This window comes from Archocentrus centrarchus, chromosome 17, assembly GCF_007364275.1.
Source record: "Archocentrus centrarchus isolate MPI-CPG fArcCen1 chromosome 17, fArcCen1, whole genome shotgun sequence".
Lineage (NCBI taxonomy): Eukaryota > Metazoa > Chordata > Actinopteri > Cichliformes > Cichlidae > Archocentrus > Archocentrus centrarchus.
This window is the reverse complement of record NC_044362.1, coordinates 3,364,106-3,389,781: the sequence shown is the minus strand read 5'-3', so window position 1 is coordinate 3,389,781 and position 25,676 is coordinate 3,364,106. Positions and strand designations below refer to the sequence as shown.

At 41.1% G+C, this 25,676-nt stretch overlaps 2 protein-coding genes across 2 annotated transcripts in view; one reads left to right on the top strand and one right to left on the bottom strand.

Annotated features, from left to right (window-relative positions):
* astn1 (astrotactin 1) overlaps nucleotides 1-25,676 on the top strand; it is a 449,367-nt gene that overhangs the window by 382,021 nt on the left and 41,670 nt on the right. Inside the window, exons 18-20 of the mRNA XM_030751231.1 lie at nucleotides 11,697-11,974; nucleotides 14,626-14,759; nucleotides 15,241-15,392. Coding sequence (XP_030607091.1) covers nucleotides 11,697-11,974; nucleotides 14,626-14,759; nucleotides 15,241-15,392 — 564 coding nt within the window. The remainder of the gene's footprint in view (nucleotides 1-11,696; nucleotides 11,975-14,625; nucleotides 14,760-15,240; nucleotides 15,393-25,676) is intronic.
* Nucleotides 1-25,676, bottom strand: part of LOC115795368 (uncharacterized) — a 71,871-nt gene that overhangs the window by 38,557 nt on the left and 7,638 nt on the right. The window lies entirely within an intron of this gene.

Genomic DNA, 25,676 nt, shown 5'->3' with positions numbered 1-25,676 from the left:
GCCCCTTTTTGCTCATATCCTCCATGCAGAAACAATCACGCCGGATCTCTCTCTCAGCGTGGCTCTGCAGCCGAGGAAACCTTCTGCATTTTTTTCATTTGCAATTCGCTTTAGCTGGATGCCGGCGGAGCGTCGCCCTGATACCGTGAATTATCAGGTACAAGCTGCGTGCGGGTACCTGTGTGTGCATGCGCATATGCACATCAGAGAAGATTTGTCTGTCACACAGATTTGGTTAAGCGCTCTGATGTATTCCACTTCACAGGTTCGGAGTTTAGAATGTATCACACACACCAACACAGAGCATACCTACTGTATTGTTTATCTGCGTCTCATTCAGCTGCTGCCTCTAATTCTGTTTATCATTTTTCTACATACATTAGGCATGATCCCTCTAAAACTACCCCATGTTTAATGCATTTTTTTCCCGTCTCACAGCTTTCCCATTTACTAAGCTGCTGCCAGTTTTAATTTCCAGCATTCTCAGATTGGCGGGAGCTCATGATTACATTCTATGACCATGTAATGTTCATCTTGGTCAGCCACAGTTAAAAGGTTGGGTATGATTTGCCCTCTTTTTGTCTGCTGAACGGTGGAGCATGTACATTGGTGTCTCCCGTTTCCAGAACTTGCTGCCGAGCGAGTGATCCGCTTGCATCATCTAGTGGCTGAAAGCTAGTACTTCTCAGTTTCTGAAGTTAGTAGAGTCACAGTAAGTGGTATTATTCCACACAGGATGTGGGAGAGATGAGTTCAGGCTGGGAAATGCAGGAACCACAGAGGTGTCAAGCCAGACATTTAGTTTAAAAGCATCTGTTAAAAATGAGGTTGATGGAGTCAGGAGCTAAAATCACAGCACTTTGATCACAAAGATGAATGGTGATTTAATGAGTCACCCTTTCACAAAGAGATCTGATGAAAGGAGATATAATGGAAAGGATTTGTGGGCCCGCGAGAGACAGGAAATTAAGGCTTTCAATCCAAAATTCTGAACTATATTCATCCAAACAACGTCTGAAGATTACAAGTTTAAATATCTCTTCATCTCTTTGTCTTCTTAGGTCTCTCTTTCCTGTCTTCTGTCTCATAGCCATAAACATTTATACACTTAAAAGTATATTTTTGTAAACAAGACCACTGACTTGAGTCAGTTAGTCACAGATGAACAAGAATGATATCTCACCAGAGAGTGTAGGAGGAAGGGGTGGATGGAAAGGAATTATATGAATCTGAATAGCTCTGAGCTCCATCTGTTGTGTACTATAGAGATGAGTCACTGCGCCTAGTACAGCATGGGTCAAAGCAGCCTCAAATCTCCAGCTTCATAGTCACACACATACAAACACAAACCCGCAAATAAACACACACTAATACATGACTGAGCAGCGAGTCTGCCATCGTGCATTTGGTCTGTGTCTACAGTTTAGTCAAGCCTATTAAGCCTCAGCTGGTATCAAAGATCGGTTTTCAGAGCACATCAGTGCTTGGGACAAATATTCTAAAATGTTAACACAACAATGTTAATGTGCACTGTTGGTTTATTCAAACCACCATTTGAACATTCAACTCCAAACTAAGCATTAAAGGAGATTTATCAGGCTCATTTTACAGCTCCATATTCTTACTTTGGGGCTCCATTAGAGTCAAAATGATCCTTACTTATCTGTAGTGCACTTTGGTGCAGCCCCTCGGTTCACCTTTGGTCTGAAACAGTTCATCCATCCCTCCATTTTCTTCTGCCTGTCCTTCCACACAGTCAAACAGCTTTATATTGTAAAGTAAAGATTCTACAATATTAGAGGGAAACCCCCAAAAATCAGATGACCTATGGGCAAGCCCTTGGCAACAGTGGGAAAGAAACCTCCCTCTGGACCAGGCTCAGGGAGGGGCAGCCTTCTGCTTTGACCATTTGGGGAGTGCTAGGAGACCAAACGGAAGACACGACAAAAGGCTTTGGGAGAGAGAGAGCAAGAGTGTAATAATTATTAATGATTACGTGCAATAATAGTGTATGAAGTCACAGAGAGAGAAGAGAGATGACTGAAGAAGAAACACTCAGTGCATCGTGGGACCCCCCACCCCCACTTCCATAAGCTTACACACACACCCTAGTCTAGGGCTATTGCAGCTAAACTAAGGGAGGGTTCAGGGTCACCTGATCCAGCCCTAACTATAAGCTTTATCATAAAGGAAAGTTTTAAGCCTAATCTTAAAAATAGAGAGGGTGTCTGTCTCCTGAATCCAAGCTGGGAGCTGGTTCCACAGAAGAGGGGCCTGAAAGCTGAAGGCTCTGCCTCCCATTCTACTCTTAAGTATCCTAGGAACCACAAGTAAGCCAGCAGTCTGAGAGCGAAGTGCTCTGTTGGGGTGATATGGTACTATGAGGTCTTTGAGATAAGATGGTGCCTGATTATTCAAGACCTTGTATGTGAGGAGAAGAATTTTAAATTCTATTCTAGATTTAACAGGGAGCCAATGAAGAGAAGCCAATATGGGAGAAATCTGCTCTCTCTTTCTAGTCCCTGTCAGTACTCTAGCTGCAGCATTTTGGATCAGCTGAAGGCTTTTCAGGGAGCTTTTAGGACAGCCTGATAATAATGAATTACAGTAGTCCAGCCTAGAAGTAATAAATGCATGAATTAGCTTTTAGCATCACTCTAAGAAAGGATATTTCTAATTTTAGCCTGATTGCGCAGATGAAAGAATTCAGTCATTCATATTTGTTTAATATGTTCACTGAAGGACATATCCTCGTCAAAAATGACTCCAAGATTCTTCACAGTGTAATGCCATCCACAGTAATCTGGATAAGAATAATAGTACAATAACTTCAGTTTTATCTGAATCTAAAAGCATGAAATTAGAGGTCATCCAGGCATTTATGTCTTTAAAACATTCCTGCAGTTTAATTAATTGATGTGCGTCATCTTGCTTCATGGATAGATAAAGCACGGTATCATCTGCGTAGCAATGAAAATATATGCTATGTCTTCTAAGTGTGTATAATTTAAAAAGCATAGTTCCCAGCACAAAAGCCTGTGGAACTCCATGACTAATTTTTGTCCATGGCAAAGACTCCCCATTTACATACACAAACTGGAATCTGTTAGATAGATACAATTCAAACCACTGCAGTGCAATTCCTTTAATTCCAGAGGTTTGTTCTGTAGTAAAATATTGCCATCAATTGTATCAAATGTACTAATGTCTAGCAAGACATGTACAGAAGTCAACTGTGAGAGGCCATAAGAAGGCCATCATCAGTATTAGTGGATTTCTTTTACCACTCCCAGACTTAAAAAAAAAACATCTTACCCCACTTTCAAACTAACACACCTGATACATTGCTTCCTGTAGTTGCTATGACTGACCTGCAAAATCAAAGATAAACTGCAAAGTTAATAGTGATACTGACAAGATTGTGTGAGCCATTATGAAAATGTGTATATAGAATAATCCTTACCTCCATGTAAACCTTACATAAACCAGATGCTGGATCGCTCAAAGCATAGTTTTGCAAGCTGCCATTTACTTCACAGACATTTAATTTGGTTGCCTAAAGCTTCTTAAACAAAGTAGTTAAAACCTCATTCTCAAATATAATACAAAAAAATGCTACTATATTCAGTTTATTGTAAAAACTGAAATACATGTAAATAAACACCCAATTTTCCATGGTAACATGCAGGAATGCCAGATTCTGCAAACTGTAGTTTAACTAGATCTGTTCCCAACACTGGTTAAACCAAATATCTACCCACATTTAAAACCCACTGTAGAAGTAAAGAACACAAGCATAAATATGTCACAAAGTCAGATGCACACAGGCTCATAATGGTACTGTGGTCAGCAATAGATCAAATTAGGTGGTGTCCTGCAAAATCTGCAGCCAAAATTGTATTTCTGTAGGGGCGAAGCAAAGTTGGTGGATATGAAGGCACTTTTTCTCATCTCTTTCTCGTCATCACTTTCCTTTGTGAGATATCTGACTCAGTCAAACATGGATTACTTTTAATGAGCTTTCTGTGTGTCTGCGTGTGCGTGCATGCGTGCATGTGTATGTGCATGCTTATATTGATGTGAGTGTGTGCCTTTTCCCCAAGATTTATTCTCTTCAAAACGATACACTTCTTGTAAAACTGTTTTAAGCATGTGTGTGTTCATGTGCACTGCTTGACTTTGACAGCAGTTTAGATGCTCAGATAAGTGTGTGAAGGCACTTTTTAGATTTTAAGCCTGAGCTAAAGACTGCTAGAAAAAAAGACAGGAAAAAATGAGAGAGGTAGTGGAAATGGAAATGTGGAGAATGTGCCAGAAAATGTGTGAGGAAAATGTGATTCGTTTTCTTGTTTTAGCCGAGAGATGCAGAGCAAGAATACAGTGCTTACAGCTTCTCCCCTCACACTTACCACACGTTGTGAAAAAGAGGTGTGATTGTGGCATTTTGTTGGGTAAGAAAATAAAAGGGGAACCACACAGAGGAGATGTGGCAAGAAGAGACAAAGAGACATCGAAACAGCAGAAAACATTAGGCAAAGTTCAAAGAAGAGCGCGCTGCCGTCGTGTTTTCTTCTGTGCGAGTGAAAAATGCAACATGCATATCAGACAGAATCACATCCATTTCTCACAGCTGCAAGCCATAACTTACCTTTCAAACACGAGCAGCTTAGAGATAGTGATACAAAGGATACAATATTCCTGTGCCACTTAAGATCATCAAGATTATTCGCGCACTTTTGTGTACATGTAGATTAATCCTCCAATCCAATCAGTCATTTATGCAGACCCTGAAATACGACCCATACCAGCGTTTTCAAAATTAATGCTCCTACCTGTGACTTTGCACGTCATGTCTATGGGTAATGTTGCCGTTGCTCAGGAGGGCAAGCAGGTCAAATATTGATCGGAAGGTTGGCGATTCAATTCCGGGCTGTTCCAGTTGACATGCCAAAGTTTCCATGGACAAAATACTGAAGTGCTTGTATGAATGATGTTGTATAAAGTGCTCAAGTACAGTAGTAAAGTGCTGTATAAGAACCAGTTTATTTATTGTTTGCACATGCCTCTCTAAAAGGTCATGCATTCATATTCTCCCATTAATTAGATTCTAACCTTTATGATTCTTGATGCGATTGTGGAGAGCAGGGCTTCCTTCAGAAGGTGCATCTTAAGCTATGCATGGGACAAGCTTTAGCACACAAATTGGAATTCATAAAACAGTAAAGCAGCCCATCAAGACATAAGTAAACATTCACTATGTAGTTATCAACTCAAGGGGTTTAATCTTCCACCAGCTCTCCAACAGGGTAGCTGGGTGGGAGAGTCTAATAATGATGTATGTCAGAGACTCACTAAATACAGTAACCAAGCCAGGTTGTGTTTCTGTGTTACTGTAGCATTATTTTATATGCAAGGCAACAGCTGTGGTGTCCGTTTATGAGAAATGTGTAATAGTGGATACTGTGTCTATGTTCAGTCTATACAATACAGAAAGTACCATTATTTTTGATTACATTCCAAGTCCCTTGACAAAAAGTTAAAGGTCCAGTATGTGAATATCTCACCGGAGAAGGATTCATTTCAATGCAGCAGCCGTTCCACATTCCAAGTGGTGCTGTTTATTTTCTGCACTAAGCAGCAGTCAGAAAACAAACTCTCACCATTCAGCTATTTATTAACCCTGCTCTCCAGTGGTTGCGTGCCACGAGCCTCAGCCAATGTTGCCTTCACTGTTTCATTAACTGACTACCTGTACATGAGCAAGAATGATGAGCGGTGTGCTCTGCAAAGAACTGCTGAAAATGGTGGCGCATTCTGCAAATTTTGAGGAGTGGAAATATAGACATTACTTTTATTTTTATTGCACAAAAGGAAAAGAGCAAGATGGTAAAGTGTAAACTGCTCCAGAGACAGCAGCCAGAGCCTGGACTTCAACAGGTAGTGATGCGCAGTCAGGCTTGTAGCATTATAACCTCCATTTCTACCTGTACGTGTTTCTACTGTAGAAACACGTACAGTTGCTTTTTGCTTTAGGTTTTGTGTTCATACGTGACTTTTATCAAAATTAATGAATAATGTGTAATACATTACTTTTTTCAGTAAGAACCTCAACACTGCTAGCTCATTTTACAAACAGGCTTCACTAGATGGTCAGCATGTTAACTTCATATTCTTAAATTTGCTTTAAAGTAAAATAATAATAATATTTTCCAGTGCAATAATTTATTTTAGGTGGTATGGCACTGTTCTAAAACTTCTTCACTCTTAGATGTGGATTTGTGGAAAGCTGGAGGTAGGGGGAGCTGCTCTCCCTACCTCCAGGTGGGTTGCAAAGCGGATTGCAGATGGGCAGGCTAAAGCAGGTTACAGTAAATAATATGCTCTATGTGAGATCTACCAACTAAATGTGTATGAGTATCAGCTGAGTCATTATCTAATGTGGGCTAACACTGAGAATTACTTATTACTATTCATTTCATGTTAAACATAAATGTTTCTTCCAAATTCTATGGCAATCCATAAAATATTTTTAAAATTATATATACGGTATCTGCAAATTAAAGAAAATGAATTTAGTGACAAAGAGTTTCTTCTGAAAACAAAGTACAGCTGTGTAGTTCATATAATATATGTACTACAAATACTATATCTATTCTATAGATGAGTTCCCTATGAAATCTGAAAGGATGCAGAAAGGTCTCGGGGTGATAATATGCTGTGTATCTTGTCCATCAGGTGTCTTCAGGCCAGGCTGCTCATCCATTTTAATATCCCCCCCTTGGTCTCAGCTGACAGTGAACACTTCTGAACTGAACCAAAACTAAACTGAACTAATCATTGCCAATTTTCTTTGCCCTAAAAGCCCCCCGCCTGCCCTAATTTAACTGCCACATTTAATATCCATCTGCCAGGAGGTGGCAAGTGAAGATAGGATGATGAGAGCTGATTAGTAGGAAGTAGGGCTGTTTGGCAGGGATGGATTAAAGTTTGGCCGATTAGGAGTGCAAGGACATCGATGTCCGTGGTATTATTCCAATACGTAAACATGCTTGGAAAAATAGTCAAAGGTCTGATTTTTATTCAGAGAACTGGCTGCATTTATTTTCCCTTATCTCTCTATTTCTTGATTTACTTCTACCCACGTACTTGTCCACAATACAAACAAAAGCCTGATCTTTTTCTATATAGCCTTTGATTAGTCAGGGGAACAGGATGCCTCTACTTTTTATTCACACACACACTCTCTCACACACACACACACACACACACACACACACACACACACACACACATGAAGCAGACATGCCTGGCAGGAGCCAGCATGTGTGAACGTTCAAAGTTTGATTTTGTATTCTCCGGACTCGGCTTGGTCCTAAATCAGACCTCATTTACCTACACGATCCTCTGATGAGTAAGACCTCCCTCAGTGACCCGCTTTCAAGGCCTCAAACCTGCATGGTAACATAAACATCGAAGGTACACAAACTTGCAAAAAGACCTAAACAGAACTGGCTAACTGCAATTAATAATATTGAATGTGGTGGAATGCCATTTGTCTTTAGACTGGCATAATAGATATTTGTAGGTTGTTAGTCCCACTGCTCCCATGTGACACTTCATTTTTTGTTCTTCTTCACTTGTATACAGTCTGGTCTGATTATTAGTTGTATAAAGGGCCGATGACTGTCATGGTCTCTTTTCCTGTGTCAACAGCAGCATCTTGCTATTGAAGATCAAAGAAGAACAGCAATAAGAATAAAATAGTTCTCGCTTTGAATCTTTTGATAGTTTTATGTTGATTGTTAGACCATTCAATTCATAGAGAAACTGCAAAAAGTCCAAGAGTTACATCTAAGACTCAGGCCTCAGTTAGCATGCTAAATGTTAAAATTATTGACAGTAAAATTAGAAGAAAAAAATGAACAAGTATAGTTTGTTTGGAAGGGTTGCCAGGAGAAAGCCTCATCTCTCTAAAAAGAACAGCACGGCTTTAGTTTTGCAAGTTTGCATCTGAAGAAACCACAAGACACTTGGAATAATATTCTTTTGGACGTACAAGACCAAACTGCAGATGTTTGCTGCGCATTGGTGAAAAACAAACACAGCACATCAGCACAAACACCTCATGCCAACTGTCAGCGTGGTGTTTTTGCTTGTTTTGCAGCCACAGAACTTTGGCACCTTGCAGTCATTGAGTTGCTCATGAACTCCTGGATATACCAAGGTATTCTAGAGTAACATGTGAGGCCATCTGTCCAACGGATAAAGATTAGCTGAAACTGGGCCATGCAACAGGACAGTGATCCCAATCACGCCATCAAATCTACAATAGAATGGCTGGAAAAGAAAAGACTGAAGGTGTCCCAGAGGTCCACTCAGAGTCCAGACGTCAATCTGATTAAAATGTGGCAGGGCCTTTAAGAGAGCTGTGCATAAACAAATCCCTGCAAATCTAAATGAACCAAAGTAATGTAAAGAAAAGTTACTGCTATTTAAGGTTGTCCTCAAAGCCACCGAATCATGGAGTGTATTTAGTTTTTCAAAGGACTGCATTGAGTCCTACTACACTGTCTGTTTGGGTTTCAGGTTATTTATTCCCCGTCTTGTTTTCGGATGACATGACGCTTGTACCTCAGTTACACTTAGAACTTTTTTTGCACTTGTTTTTTTCAAGGTGTAAAACCTTGAATTAGTCATCTTTCTGTCAAAAAAAAAAAGAATTCATGTCTTTGTAATTCAGCTCAGGTGGACACAGAATTCTGTACGCATACGCACATTCAAACACAATCAAACACTCTAATTCTGGGTTTTTGTATTTGACTGCTTATTTGTCCTGTTAAGTCAAAGTGAGAGATTGTTTTTGTAAAAGATCATTTTAATGGAATGGAATGGAATTGGTGAAACGAAAAGTAAACAGTAATGCACAGGAATTATTCATATTATTCACTCAGAAAATGGTCTTCCATCTTGTCTTGCATGTGTGCTGGTCCCTGAGCTTGTGTGCGCACTTTTTCCCATCTTCCCATGGCTCACAAAATGAGTTGTATTCCATCAAAGGCAACTCACACAACAAGCTTATTCCCTAATTGGTGCTTGAGCTTTTAAATTGCCTGCGTTTGCTCACATCCAAGCAGTCCCCAAAATGCTAATATGAAAAATTCACCCTTTTAAAGAACAAAAATATTGTCAAAGTTCTGCATTAAGCATGGTTCCCGCTCTCCCTGCGCTCTTGTTTCCTTTGCAAGCAGATAACCCACTCTGTCTGAGAGGAAATAACATTTAATGGGGAGTAATTGATTCACATATTTGCATAATACAAAAGTTAAATTCAGCAAACTTTTGCTATAATCTGCTGTATATGTATTTTTCTAATTTACACCAATAAAACCTTGTTACAATTCTAATATACTGTACATCATAGCCTGTGGCAATTCTAGAGTCTGTTGGTGCCCTGGGCAAAAAGTTACAGGTAGTGGTGGTGGTGGTGGGCATTATATCTATTTGCTGTTACCTGCTACATTAACTGACTGTCTGTCAGAGTACAGCAGTGCAGGACTCGGGAGATGGACGGAGACTTGAAAGGTTGCTTTATTGCTACAACTCACAAAACACAGAAACAGGGCGACTCTTTATGGGAGCAGATAATCCGAAGAGCTGGGACTCTTGGGGAAACAGGAAACAAGGAAACACACAACCTATAGGGACAACTCAATCAAGGCCAAAGGAAGCTGCAGACAATATATACACACCAGCAAAATGAGGGAAGAGGAAACAGGTGGCAGCACAGTGGACGCAAATCACAGGGAACAACACAAGGGGACATAGACAGAAAACACGAGAGACCAGAGACCGACAAAATTAAACAGGAAATAGCTGGACGTGGGAACGGGAACGCAGACTTGACACCAAACACAGGAACACTGAGGAAATATAATAAACACAATAATACAAACTAAATGCTCACGCTGAAACACTGAGGGAATACACAAAGGTGAAACTCTAAACTATAAGCAAGCTTCCTGTGTTAGGCTTACCACATATGACTATGAAAGGGTGGGCAGGTCCCAAAACAGAACTATACCACCAAATAAAATAAATAATAAAAACTAAAAAAAACAGTATTGCAAAGGGAATAACAGTCCTACTTCTTACTAAAGTGGTGCTCACAGAGATGTTATATAGTTCAGAGATAAGCGCACCCTGATTGCAGCTCCTTTTTTGTTGTCGCTTTTCTAGTTTTGCTGTTATAAAATTTCTGGATATTACAGGAGAGATACTCGGTAATAAATTCTAAAATTGTCTTTAAAATGCAAAACTAGTATTGGGGATTTTTAACGGCAGAACGTTTTGGTGTCCCAGAGTTTTTATCTTAGGCCTGCAAAAGCCACTGTTGTGGAAATAATAGCACATCAGTTTGTGTCCCTAATGAATGGCCCACAATGTTAAACACTTCCATTTGGACATGAAATGGCACCAATTTTTTAGTTTTACTTAATAGAAGTAAAAGCAGTGTTGCTCCTAAGGCTGACAAATCAGTCTCCGCAGTTACACAATCATGTTTTTTATCATTATTTTTTGTGAGTGCTGTTGCTAGGCTTTCAGTGAATTTCCCAGAAGGACCATCTGCCCTAAAGCAGCATCAATGCTGGATTTTACTTTGCTTCATTATCTTGCATTATCCGCTTTAGGAGATGCGTACCTGTTCCCGAGTCAGCGTTTCACTTTGGGGTCAGGGTGGAGAGATCTGTTTGTCTCAAAAGTAGGTGGAAGTGGAAACCTTCCTCTAATGAACAGATGAAACAGATTATCAATTGTAGATTTTCCCCTCATGCGTTCCACATTATCGTTTGATACTGGACGGCGCTTTAAATGTATAATGTTGCTGTACCCTTCTTTGCTCCAGTGCTTTAATGGCACACAACTTCACCAGCTCTCAGTGTACCTGACTCCTAAAATAATGTTGTAAGAGTAGTAAATAAAAAAATGTAGATTCTCAGTAATGATTTCATGTTTTCATATATACATAAGAGTTGTAGAGTAATAGTGTCCCAGTCTAAAATTCTGCTGTACGTCCAACTTATTGTTGCTGTAAGACAAAGAGCACTCCGATGCATACTGATGCATTCGAGAGTTCTTGTCAAACACCACAGAATAAACCGGGAAATTAAGTCAATAAGCCCAATAGTCATATTAATACAAAGTAAGCACTTCATCCTTTGATATAACCGTTCTTAGTGTTTACTTTCTTTGAAACATAGAACTCTCGTAGCTGTATTTGTGGCTCAAATATTTACACTCTTACTCCTATGTGTTGTGCGTGTGATGCAGAAAAGCTAAAGAAGTCTCCAGAAGGGAGATTTGGGAATGTGGGAACGCAGTAATGCTTTGTAGTTCTGCCTGCTGCTGCAGAAGAAAAAAAGAATCTCTCACTTCAGCTTTTTTCATCCCCTTAATCCCAAATCTCATTACTAGAAACATGTGACATCACCATCTTTCCAGCTTATGTGTATTATTATTCTTAATGATGTTATGAATAAAATATTTTGGGACTTTTGTGTTTTTGTCTTTGGATTTTGATCTTATAAACTTGATTTTGTTGTTTTTTTCTGTATTTTATCTTATTTGGAAGCTTATTTGTGGTTAAGCTACTTACAGTAACAGTTGTTAACACAGCTCCCTTCGTTCTGTATATTCAGGTAACTCACCCTCAGAGGAGTCCGAGGAGCGCGACAAGGAGCCCCGGACGCTGACCTACCCTGCATACATTGCCAGTTTGCTGGACAGCGGAGCAAAGCGCATGGCAGCCGGAGTCCGCATGGACTGCAGCAGCCAAGGCCAGTGCCCGCGCTCCTGCCACCTCTGCCACATGAGCCCAAGGGCGGCACAAGGGCGGCAGCAGTCTGAGCCCGTCCTGCTGCAGATCACTAAAGCTACACCTATATATGAATTGGTGTCCAACAATGAGACCTACCAGGTGTGTTTTTGGTGCTTGTCTTTACATTTTTAACCCCTTAACTGGCAGCAAATAAAATCACCTGAAACAACTACATAACACCCTCTGGTTATTATTGGCTCTGAACAACCCATTTCATAGCCTATTAATCGGCTGCGTCTGGTCCGCGGGCCGAATGAAGTGCATTTATATGGCAGGCTAGACCCGCCCATTTTGACTGACACCTCATTCGGCCAATCATGTTAAGAAATGGGTTTCCCAGAGCCAATAATACTCAGAGGGCGTCACGTAGCTTTGTCAGGTGATTTGGTGCAGCCAGTTACATGATTGGCCGAATGACGTGTCAATAAAAATGGGAGGGTCTAGCCTGCCATATAAAAGGGACTACAAACGGCCCGTCACCGGGCCCTTGCCAGTTAAGGGGCTACACTACACTAACTCTCAGAATTTATCTGATGAAATGTGTTAAAATGCAAATTTCTTCCAGCCCATTATCATTTCTCCATCACGCTCTCTAAATCGAAGGCAGCACGATCTTGAAATGGTTTATCCCGCTTACCTTCGCTGTGAATGAATAAAGAACACATTTATCATGCAGTGTCCTCCTGAGCCTTTGTTCAGTAAAATCAAAGTATTTTCACTTCGATCTGGACAAAGTATTTTTCAGCATTTTTCGATGAGTGGTGACCTCATGCATAAGGACATGCATAAGTAATAATAATACAATAAGAATTAAAATATAGCACAAACTCTACATTCAGGAGCATGTATAGGTTTGTGATTGTCTGACAGTCATTCTGAAGCCCTGTGTGTGTGTGTGTGTGTGTGTGTGTGTGTGTGTGTGTGTGTGTGTGTGTGTGTGTGTGTGTGTGTGTGTGTGTGTGTGTGTGTAGCAGTAGGCGGATGATCCCTCAGGCCTGGGAATGTGATGCTCTCATTAGAAAACAGGTTATGGAAACAGAAATCCTCAAAAAGAAGTATTTCCCTTCTGGGATATTGCTCTTTTCTCTGCTGTAGCATGCAGTGCCATAAACTGCCTTATTGTGCTGTGCCTTATTTGACTCTATCAATACTCTACATCAATAATGCTTCTACTCTTCCAGCAGGGTCAATGCAGTGCTGGTCCCCCTCCTGCAATGTCAGGCCTTTATCCTTAAGCTCAGTCAGACAGATACAGCTGCTGTTATTAAGAGAGGCTGGTTAGCACTTGCTACTGTTTGTGCAGGTATTTGTGTAGACAAGTTCTAAAGGATCCTTTTCCTACAGTATATGGGTACCAGTACTGCCTTTACTACCTATTGCACAGTGACTAGAGTATCCGTTAAACCCTGAAGGGGTTTCCAGTTTTCTTTTACAGCATTCAGACCCTTTATTTAATGTAAAGTTTTATGTAATGCTGAAATGTGAAACACTGTCACAGCCTGGGTTCCTGAGCACTCTGTCAAAGCTTCCCTGAACATTTTCTGTATTTTGTCTGCAGCCATTTTTCCTTTAATCCTGACGAGTCTCCTAAGAAAATATCCCCAGCAGCATGATACCTCTGGAGGTCTGACAGTGGTTCAGCTGCCTTTTGTCAAAATCTCAGTGGGATGTCGTGTATCTTTTATTGAGCAGTAGCCACTCCAGTCCACCATACCTTGAAAGCATGGAGAGCTGTACCCCTGGTTGTCCTCCTGTAAGATTCTCCCATCATCACAGAGGAACACTGGGTTCTTGATTGTTTGTCTAACCGAGGCCTTTTTGTCTCTGCTTGTTCACTTTGGCTGTGCACCCACATCTATGAAGACTGCTGGCGCTTCCAGCCTCCTTCTGTCTCGCAGTTACATCGACAGCTCTCTCGACCTCTCGCAGATCTCATTAACCGTAGCACCTTATATAGACAGGTGCTTGCTTTTCCTAACTACGTACAGCTCAGCACACTGGGGCTTGATTGTAGTAGAAGACACAGCAGAGCTCAATTTTGAGCATCATAACAAAGGGTCTTAATACTCTAATAGGATATTTTAGTCATTTTTTATGTAAATTCATAAAACACTTTGCTTTGGATTGTGGAGAATTGTGTGCTGATTGATGTGACTCTAAAAACCTGAAAATGCTGTCAACAACCGCCAAAGGTTTTCTGTAGCTCAGGCTGTGAACAGCAGGCTGTGAACAAGTCCTATTTGTAAAAACCTTCAGTATGCAGGCAGAATAAAGTGCAACATTTGCTCGGTGTAAGTGCGCTGAAGGAGAACCTGGTGGCTCAGAGTATGAGAAAAACCCATTTTGAGAAAACAGCTATTAAAGTTATATATAACAAAGTCTCATGTTTTTTATTTGGACATATTAGATGAAACTTTCCCCCAGCTGATTACTTAAAAATGACCATTTTGTACTGACTGCAACTTTTCTCAGATTTTATGCTTTACCTCATTAAACATACACTCATGTCTAATAGAGAAACTGTAGTCAGTTAAATAACAAGTGTGTATTTTGGACATTAGTCTTAAAGAAGACAACTTATGTAATTATATTCACCTCAAACTTGACCATTACATAGAAAAAAAGATACACTTTTTTTTCTCCTACAGCCTTAAAAATTGTGATGTTTCTGTGAGAAAACAGACATAAAATTACAGGTTTTCGTGTGTGTTTCTTTCTGCCCTCTCACCTCACGCGGTTTCTCTTCATAGGCTCTTCAGGAGGCAATGATGAGCATGCTGTGGTGTTCAGGCAAAGGCGATGTTATCGATGACTGGTGTCGATGTGATTCCAGCGCTTTTGGCACGGACGGACTGCCCACCTGCGCCCCGCTTCCTCAACCTATGTTAGTAAAAACTATGTTCTTCCCTAACGTTAGCGCTCTCGGATGGAATGCGGTAAATGCGATCCATCATTCCAAAGGCAGAAATCTATCTCCCGCTGCAGCAGATTCGTGTGCGCGCAGCGCTTTATTGCAGCATTGCTGTGGTCACTGGTTTTGTTCTCCGGTTTGTTTTGGACATTTTAATCAGTCCGCTGAGCTGCTGCACATTGATTTCTTGGCATAAAACTTCTGTACACAAGCTTTTCTTTGGCACATTCCTGCAAAAGACAGCACCAGAGTCCGTCACACATTAGAGGATAAATGACTATATTTTCTGTTGACAGAAGTGTTTGTGACATTGCAGAATATGTTTTCATTCGAGCTGCAGTTTGACAGAGCAAGAAGGATAATGTTAGCTGTCAATTACAGTAATGAGGCCAGTTTGCTGAAAACATCTTTCACTCAGTGGCGCACTTACACGTCTCTGTCACTCTGTTGCCAGGCTTAAACTGTCTTACGCCTACGAACCCAGCAGCTCATTGGTCATCATGGAGTGGAACCACACGGAGCCCCCAATCGGTGTGAGGATTGTCGATTACCTCATCAGCCAGGAGAAGGTGACGGAGAGAACCGACCACTCTAAAGTTGAGACAGGTGCGTCAGTCAAGAACTGCCTATGTCCAGAGTTTGACCGTGGATAGCAAAGCCCACAAAATGTGCCATGGATGCCAGGGGAAAAAGCTACCCAAACCTCTCTGGCCCTGTGTGACAAAGTAATTGCACAAACAGCAAAGTAAAGTAGGCTAAAATATCTCTAAAAGTGCCACGATCTAAAGAAACAGCTGAGAAACAAAGTCACTGACCTCTACGGGTCTGGAAAGGGTTACAAAGCCATTTCTAAGGCTTTGGGACTCCAGTGAACCACAGTTAGAGCCATTTATCCACACATGGAGAAAACCTGATAAGTGAATGTTTGAGCTAATAAAAGAACCTAAATCAAAATCTTTTTATTTTTGGAATTAAGTTTTACATAGCTTTGCCAGCATTAGCAGCATATAGATACCACATCCTCCTGAGCCCTCTACCTTTGTCTTTGACTTTGGTTTAAACATCACTCTACTTGGTACTCAAATAATTGACTTGTAATTTGTAATGCCACCACAAGATGGTGTACACTAGTAATAACAATAGACATTTATGTATAATTTGTTCACAAATGCCTGATTTCAGGACATTTGCTTGTGTCTACACAGCTGTGACTGTTTTTGGACACGCATTTATTTCACTGCAGATACTTTCAGTGTGGCAAAAACTAGCCAGATGGCAGCATGATACACTAAAGCTGTTTCAGGCTATCGCTCACATTTATTGATAACATCTAAACATATAAAACATTAGAATGAAAATACACACACTTAAATTTTACAGCAAAAGTTAGTTGCCTTTTTCTCCAAGCAGTTTTCATCAGTCCCTTAAAATGATTCCTGTTTGTTTTCACTGTTTAATCCATATGGATTCAATGATTTACTTCAGAGGAAGTCACAGAAGCAGCTACATGAGCAGCGGGAGTGTGTGTGGCTCTGTCATCCATAACGCAGAGCACAGCTTATTTGGCCGGCCCTATATGAGTAGAAGCTGGCAAAACAGGGGCGGTTTATTTAAGCAGTAATGACCCAATCCATAACGGAGACTGTTAGGGTTCCCTGTGTGCACCAAAGTTTGTTGTAGCTTAATGAGAGAATAAACTGTATTTGTCAGACCAGAGAGGATCATTAATCAATACCGTGGGTTCAGAAGGGAGTGGAAAGCATTTTCTTTATTAGTGGTATTAAAGAGAATATGAGCTATAGTTTTAGCACTAATGGCTCACGGCTATATGAGATTGCATTTACTTAAAAAAGAAAACTGTACTGTAAGTTATGTTAGTCACTATTTCAAGGCTTCTTCTTTAGACTGCAACTCATTTTGAGCCACAGCAAAGGGATCAATGTGCAACACAGTCAACCTAGAGCAAGTCCCCCATACATTTTACATTTTATTGAAAGTAGGGAGAGGTGCTTTTCTTTTACTGTCAAACTCTCTCATATTGGAACTTTAGAATGCTGCATATTTTTATTGATCTGTGAATCATGACGGACTCTGACCACAGGGCATTTTCTTTAGCACTATCATAAAAACATAGCTTATGACATACCTGCATTATTGCACAATGCTTATGATATTAGTTGGCACGATTTGCCATGTTATTCATAAAATATAGAGGACCTCTTTATCCATAAAAATCTACAACCTGCTGTAATGAGCTACAGATTAGATTAGTTTTGCTGAGGTTGGATGTGGAAGTCATCGGGCAGCCGATGCAGCAGCACCCATCTACCTGAAAGCACCAAAGACAGTAGAGGCGCACATTTATGGACAGATGAAGATGCAGAGAAATTTAAAATAGTTTACATGCATTATTAATACTAGCTATACGCTACCATCACCGTATATGGTGGTGATAATTTGTGCGGTGCAGCAGAGACAGGTCCAGCTGACCTTTAGTTCAGCAGATCTTGGCGGCTGAGTTAAATTTTTGCCCACGTGATATGACCTAATCACTCAGCCATCAGGCACACAGTGAACATTCAAAAGTCTGCAGTGAGGAGGAACAAGTTGTTCCACCTGTATATTATGCATTTTGGAATAACACTGGATCAACATTGTTGCAGTATGACATTAACCCTGATCAAGCTCCAAACAGAGTGTACAGTTTGTCCTGCAGGTTTGTATTAAACACGGCACCAAACATGTGTTAAAACCACAACAAAAGTATAGTTGGGACGTTTTTTACTGTCCACACCCTGGACTGCTGTACACACTGGTTCCAGCACTGCATCCGGGTTATTTTTCTTTTGAGTTAAATTAGAATATCCTAGACTATAGAGGTAGGTAAATTTGACTGTAAGTATCTGTTTTTAAAATATTACAGCACTTAAACGTATGCTTGTGCAGTATAAAAACTAAATCCAAGAAGTCTTTGTAAATACTATGTTGTCCAAGTGTAACCATAAACAACTGAGGCATTCATCAAGTAAAAATACTTTTCTTCGTTCTGAGTTTATTTTTCAAGTTGTTTGTAGCACTCTATCTGTGATGTAGTACAACACTCAAAGAGTACAAGGGGTCACAATGAGTGTTCTACAAAATTAAAAAAAAAATCAAATAAACACAACAATGATCAATGACTATATGGGTGAGTGTGTCCAAACTTTTGACAGGTACTGTGTTAAAAAAAAAAAAAAAAAATCCGAGCTCGCCCTGTGGCCAGTCTTTTGTCCTCTAAGCTCGGGTCCTCTACCAGAGGCCTGGGAGCTTGAGGGTCCTGCGCAGTATCTTAGCTGTTCCTACAACTGGACAGAGATCTCAGATGTTGTTCCTGGAATCTGCTGGAGCCACTCTCCCAGTTTGGGGATCACTGCTCCGAGTGTTCCGATTACCACGGGGACCACTGTTATCTTCACCTTCCACATCCTCTCTGAGCCCTTGGTATTTATCAAACTTCTCATGTTCTTTCTTCTTGATGTTGCCATCACTTGGTATTGCAACATCTATCGCTACAGCTTTCTTCCTTTGTTTGTCCACCACTACGATGTCCGGTTGATTAGCCATCACAAGTTTGTCTGTCTGTATCTGGAAGTCACACAGGATCTTGGCTCTTTCATTCCCAACCACCCTTGGAGGTGTATCCCATTTTGACCTCAGGACTTCCAGGTCATACTCAGCACAGATGTTTCTGTATACTATGCCGGCCACTTAGTTATGGCGCTCCATGTATGCCCTGCCTGCTAGCATCTTGCACCCTGCTGTTATGTGTTGGATTGTCTCAGGAGCATCTCTGCACAGCGTGCACCTGGGGTCTTGCCTTGTGTGGTAGACCCCAGCCTCTATTGATCTTGTGCTCAAAGCTTGTTCCTGTGCTGCCATGATTAGTGCCTCTGTGCTGTCTGTCAGTCCAGCTTTGTCCAAACACTGGTGGGATTTTTCTATATCAGCCACTTCTTCTATCTGCCAGTGGTACATGCTGTGCAGAGGCGTGTCCTTCCATGATGGTTCCTGGTCTTGCTCCTCTTCTTTCTCAGGTTTCTGCTGCCTGAGGTACTCACTAAGCACATGATCCCTTGTAGCCATCTTCCTGATGTAGTCCTGAATCTTCATTGTTTCATCTAGGACAGTGGTTCTGACACTCACTAGTCCTCAGCCTCCTTCCTTCCGCTTAGTGTACAGTCTCAAAGTGCTGGATTTGGGGTGAAACCCTCCATGCATGATAAGGAGCTTTCTTGTCTTGACATAAGTGGCTTCTGTTTCCTCCTTTGGCCAGCTTATTATCCCAGCAGGGTATCTGACAACAGGCAGGGTGTAGGCGTTAATTGCCTGGATCTTGTTCTTCCCATTCAGCTGACTCTTCAGGACTTGCCTTACTCTCTGCAGGTACTTGGCGGTTGCAGCTTTCCTAGCGGCCTCTTCGTGGTTCCCGTTTTCCTGTGGGATTCCAAGGTACTTGTAGCTGTCCTCAGTGTCTGCAATGTTGCCTCCTGGTAGTGTAATCCCCTCGGTTCTGACTACCCTCTCTTTATTACCATCTGACTACACTTGTCCAATCCGAATGACATTCCAATATCATTGCTGTAGATCCTAGTGGTGTGGATCAGTGAATCGATATCGCATTCACTCCTGGCATACAGCTTGATGTCATCCATGTACAGTAGGTGGCTGATGGTTGCTCCATTTCATAGTTGGTATCAGTAGCCAGTCTTGTTAATGATCTGGCTGAGGGGATTCGGGCCTATGCAGAACAGTAGTGGGGACAGAGCATCTCTTTGGTAAGTCCTGCACTTGATGGTGACTTGTGCAATTGGCTAGAAGTTGGCCTCTAGTGTTGTTCTCCTCATTTCCATTGAGTTCTTGATGAAGGCTCTTGGGGTCCTGTTGATCTTATACAGCTCTAGGTATTCCAGGATCCATGTGTGAGGCATCGAGTCGTAGGCTTTCTTGTAATCAGTCCAGGCAGTGCACAGCTTGGTCAATCTAGTCTTACAATCTCAAGTGACTGCTCTACCTACCAGTAGCTGGTGTTTTGCTCTTCTGGTAATTCCTTTTTGGGCCCCTCTCATGTATTGAACTCTAGTCTAGTCTTATTTTCCATGGAGTGTACTGCTGCTTGTGGCTGTTAATCTTATAGCCAAGCATCTCAAGGATCATTGTTGCCGTAATATATATCAACTGGTTGGTTTCAGTGATGGTCAAAATAGGGACTGTCCGTAGTGCTGTGTTTGCATGTTCTGGTAGACTTTCGGAGAGTACTTCACATAGTCTTGGTAATTGCCAAGGGGTTCGGGTTTCTAGCTTAGCCATGATCTTATGTTTCAGGTCGGCTGCTCTGATATTCAACATAACAGTTGTTCTTGGGGCTTGGTACCCAATCTTGGAGTATGGGGATGATGATATCTCCTCCCTGAGCTGATGTCCTGGCTCTCCCTTGCCGTAGCATTTGTGTTGTACCTCGTCAGTCTCTAGTTGCAATAGCAGTTGCTTCTTGCGGGCGTTGGAACACTGAGCTACTAGTTGTGTCGATGTCAGTCTGGATGTAGGGTGTCATAGGTCCCACATCCTCTTCATGTAACCCCTTTCACTGGGATTGCCTGTGTAGTAGCATTCCAACAGTTCCCAGTTCTCTTGTCGTGTCCACTTAAGCCATATTCTTGTTCCAGGAGCCCACTTATCATTAGTATGCCCTGGTTCCTCAACACCCGATGCGGACCTTGTTAATCCAGGTGACATTGGAGTTGGTACGGTATGGTTATATCTCTCTCGCTGGGGCAGCATGGGGGGGTCTAGCCTGGGGACCCTTACTGGATGCATGCCCTGGCCAGGTTTCAAACCCCAACCTATTTTTCCAAAGACAGTAATGTTACCACTATTGTTTTTTTTTATACTTTTATTCTATAAAACATCCCTCCTTGTTTTTATACATATGATGCAACTGGATAAATCACAAATTCAGAAATGGCTGCAAGCTCAAATACAGATTAAGTCAAAGCAACTAAAACAAACTGCTGATGTCTGTGAAATCTGTTCAGATAGTGACTGATATAGAGAAAAAAAGAAGAGATATTCAGCTATGCAGTCCAAATAAGATACTCTAACTACCATGGAAATCTATGGCAATATTTCATGGAAATTAGCGCTGAAACACCGAAACTGTGGTGCAGGAATGTTTCACTTATTGGATTGTTACAGCCATGCTGAGATTTTCCAGTTTATATTTTATCTTGCACTTTCTGAATAAAATGATGCTTGTTTCCACAGTGTAATGTCAGCCATCCTCATTAAACCAAAAGAGATTATTTTTTTCACACAAGAAAATATCTTTTCCTTTGAGCTCCACTAGCACCACATGGGGATAATTTCTTAAAGTTTTCCAGCCAGTTCCATAGCTAATCACTGGCACTGTCTAGACCCTTACAGGATGGCATAGATAATATGCTTTGTTCTCACTGGAATAACAGACTCCAGTCTCTCATTAATTGCTTCAAAACAAACTCACAAACAGCATTTGCCCCTGAGGTTTAATCCATCACTGCAAAATTGAAGCACAAAATACATTTATCAGACTTTAGTTGCTTGATGCCTAAAGTCCCATTTTGTTTAGTGTGTGCTTGCAGAAAGGCATAATACTGCACTGTTAAAAGAGCTGAGTTTACAACTTCTGCATGTATACCATTGGAGCACTCTTTATGTCTAATATGCACTTTAATGTCTGCCTTAAGATGGCTGCAGTTTGTTTTTTAGCCTCCTAGGCCTTTTTTGTCATCAGCAGTTATGCGAAAGTCTCTTAAAAGCCTTTAAGAACTGTTGTATCTTCACAACACTAATATTTAAAATGAAAAACTGATACCAAAACCAGCTGAGACTAGCTGGTTAGCAAGCTGCATCCATGAGCTGGTGGGAGACCCCCTCAGACCAACATATTGGCTAATTACATAGTGCTAAGTAACAGTCTAATAAAACACTAACATTTAACTCACCAAAACGGAAGCACAAACTTCTTGGACTGTCCGTGCCACACAGTGAGCCATAATTTTAGTTAGACAGTTCCTTAAAAATGTTCCAAAGTGTACCAACAGCTGCATGGTCCAGTTTAATAACTTGAAGTGGAGGTGAGGCCCAGTTTCCTGTGTTGTGATTGTCAATCAAAGTTGCCCCTAACTCAAGTATCCAGGTGGATAAGTTGTAAAACAAAATCACCCTTGTCAGCATTGTTATACTGCTATAAACTGACCGTAGACGCCAAAATCATTTTTGTAAACGTGCTTTTTTAAACCGGCGCATTTTCACATGGGAGTTTACGGGGGATTGACTCACTTCTGGAGCCAGCCTCAAGTGGCCACTCGAGCCACAGCAGTTTTGGTTACTCTAGCACTGGCTTCATGTTTCCGCTCCAGAAGGTGCCCCTTGGCTCATAGGTGTGTCTGCAGTTTGTGGTCAGACTGATTGAATCGCTCCGGTTTGGTGCTCTGTTGTAGCTTCATGATAAGTTGCTTGTGCTGTTATATTCCAATAATGGAGTTTCCTCATTTGTTATTGTAACCACCACATTATCTGCGCCCAGCTAGTTCACACTGTAAAACCTCTCTGTTCGCAAAACACTGCGAGGATGATTGTGACTTTTGTTTTGTTTTGTTTTTTTATAATTTGCTAATAATCTATGGTCATATTGATAACTGTGTAGTGAAAATCTGATATCATGATAGTCATAAGCCTGAATTTTCATGCATTTTTGCCTAACACTAAAGTGCATATCAAATGTAGTGTTATCTAAATGACAAAGTTCAACAGCAAGAAAATGGAATAAATCCTCTCTGATACTGTGTAGATGGAGGATGCTGCAAAGATACATTTAGATTCATATATAAAAAAGATGCTGTGGGCTATCCAGACATTTCCACCCACTGGAAAAGAAGCATTAAATCTCAGCAGTGAAACTGAAAAGCGGTTTGACTCCATAATATATTTGAACCCTTTCACCTCCTTCACACCCACCAGACACATAGAAGCTAACATATAGATCAGGGGATTACAGAGTTTACTAAGATCACATTCCATATCTTCTGGGCGTTTAAGTTGTCAAAACTTTTAACAGCTCCCTCTCGCTGCCATTTGGACTCTCCGATGTGTGAAATTGCCCTGCGCAGCTCTAATTACACTAAATGAAAGCTATCCAGATCTGGTTGTTGTGGCTCAGCTGTGTTGAGAGAAACACACACGTAATGCAGAGATTTTATCACAGCTTGCCACCTATGCATCTCATCTTTAGTGGATGATTGATTACTTGGAAGAACACACCCCTGATGTGAACACAATTGAAAAGGTGGCTGGGTATAGATCTGTTCAGTTCAAGAGAGAAGAGGGGCAGAAAGTCAAAGACCACCAGTGAGAGCAGAGGAGACAGGCAAACTGAAAGACGAGAGAAAGATGGAAAGATCTGGAGAGCCCTCTGCAGAGTGTGGATTTTATTTCAGCTGTCAGTCTTCTGTCATCTCAGAGAATACATCTCACATGAGCTGATGTTCAATTCTTCACAGATCTCCTCTTGGCTGCCTCTACTTTCCTCTTTTGCTTTTCCTTCACCAGCTCCCTCATCATTCCTCTCATCTCCTGTTCCGTTACTCTTCTCCCCCGAAAATTCATAACTCTTCTCATTTAATCTTTTTTCTAACCGCCTCCTTTTTTTCCTATCCTTGCCTGTTTCAGGTTTCCAGGAAAGAAAAGAGAAGACAGGAGGCCAGAGATGGGGCCTCCTCTCTCTCTCTCTCTCTCTCTTTTTTTTACCATATTGATTCCCTCATTTTTCTTGTTTTCATTTTATCTTTATAATCTTCTCCTCCTTAGTCTTTTTTTTTTTCAAATGGCATCCAGATAGGGTAAACCATGGGTCAAACTGAGTTTGCACAGAATATAAAGCCTACTATCAAAATCCTTTTCAAGCAGCCATTGTTAATCTGCTGTGCTATAATTTACTATACTGTCTAAGTCGGAGCTCTAAAGCCATTAACGCTCATTTTCATCAGAACTTCTTATGGCAAAGGAATAGTAAGATTTTACAGCATGATAAATTAGGAGTTATGATGGATGTATTACACTATCTTTGCACCATCTTTAATGAAACTTTAACAGGCATTGATATAACTGTGTAATGTGGTAATATAGATCAAATTGAATCCCTATTCTAGATACGTGACAAGGCAAATCCATCAATGAAAATACAGTGACTTGTTTTTTGCACTTGTGGGCGTACATCAGCAGAATATAGTTTAATAAATAAACGGTTTGCTGGTTCTGGTGAATGTAATGATCCTCAAAATTTTAATGCCGTATAGATTAAATGAACACCATCAGTCTTCTAAAAACAAATGAATCTGCTGCATTCCGACGGTTTGTTAATTTTGCAGTTTTTTTTACTATCTTTCCCATTTTCCCAACTTTTCCTGTTAAAACAGAGAAAGATATTATAAAATCAGGACCAAATGTGGGACTAAGAGAGTGTAATGACAGGAAGGCAGTGGTTGCTTTTTTGGAATTTCATCTCCTTACTTGTGTCTTTCCCCTCTAACAACCACATCATCTCTTGTGGGTGGTAGACAACGAAAGTTAAATTGCTATATGAAAGAGGGATTGTTTTCATAAGGTATTAACCAATTGCTCGCACAAGCGTTTGCATGTTAACATAGTATGAGTCATTTGTTTTCACATTGGTAATACTGCTCTTGGAAACTGTTTGATGCTACTTCATTGGATGTTATAATATTTCATCCCTGTAGTTAATCCTCAAATGTCTTGCATGATAAATTCCAGAAGGACGGTGAAAACCGAAACTCCATTTACGGGAAAAGATCTGAGAAGACACTACTGCTCATCTGTGCTGGAAACAAAAAAAAAAAAAAGACCACTCGCTTTCTCTGAAGGCACAGCAGAAACAGATGTTTGCTACAAAACATCTTTAAAGCTGTGGTGTTTATAGGAAGAGCATATACGTGCTGACAGCTGCACAGTTGCATTCGTGGTCAGGTAATGTTGATAAATCTACGTACAGTATATACAGCTGATGGTTACAGCGTCCAGGTCTCGTCTTGATGTTGAGCTGACAACACATTGTTTGTGCAGTAATCTCTTTCTTAACAAGCTTCAGGCACACAAGGTGAGATCATAGTGGAAGCGCACACATACACTCACGCATACGCACGGTCCCAAGCAGATGTTTGCGAGTAGGAAGTCTGCTTTAAGTCAGAGCACCACTCGGCTTGATCGGTCTCGCTGTGAAAACAAACATCCCCTGAGCTGGAAGCAGTCCAGTGATGTAACAGCTTTGATCACCCAGCGAAGGCAGAGTTTGCTCGGGGTCAGGGGAACTCGGTATCCCATCAACAAACGCATTACTCACCTGTTTACGTCATGCACACACACACACACACACACAGACAAATAGGTCGACCGGAACATGTGTGCCTTATCCCAAGCCTAAATCAGGAAGAGCTTCCTCTAGGCACCAGGGGTTTTCTCCGAGCTGCCACTGCTTGACCTTTGCCACCTGCTTTCTCTTCTCCGCACTGACTACAGCACTGCACCATCCAAGTCAGGCCTGTTTGGCTACATGTGTAGTGTAGTTTCCACACTTGGGTAAAAATTTAACCCCACCTCACCCCTTTAAGTGCATGTCCAAATCCTGCCCTGGAAAGGCTTGAGGTTCTTCTGGAAAAGGAGCCCAATTCACCTTAATTCCACATGATGGTTGAATCTTACAGTTTCCCCAATCATTTGATCCAGCTTACCACAGATGGTCATCAGTCGACAGCTCTACATTTCTCTGTATTTGGGTGCCCAGCATAAAAACGCTTCAAG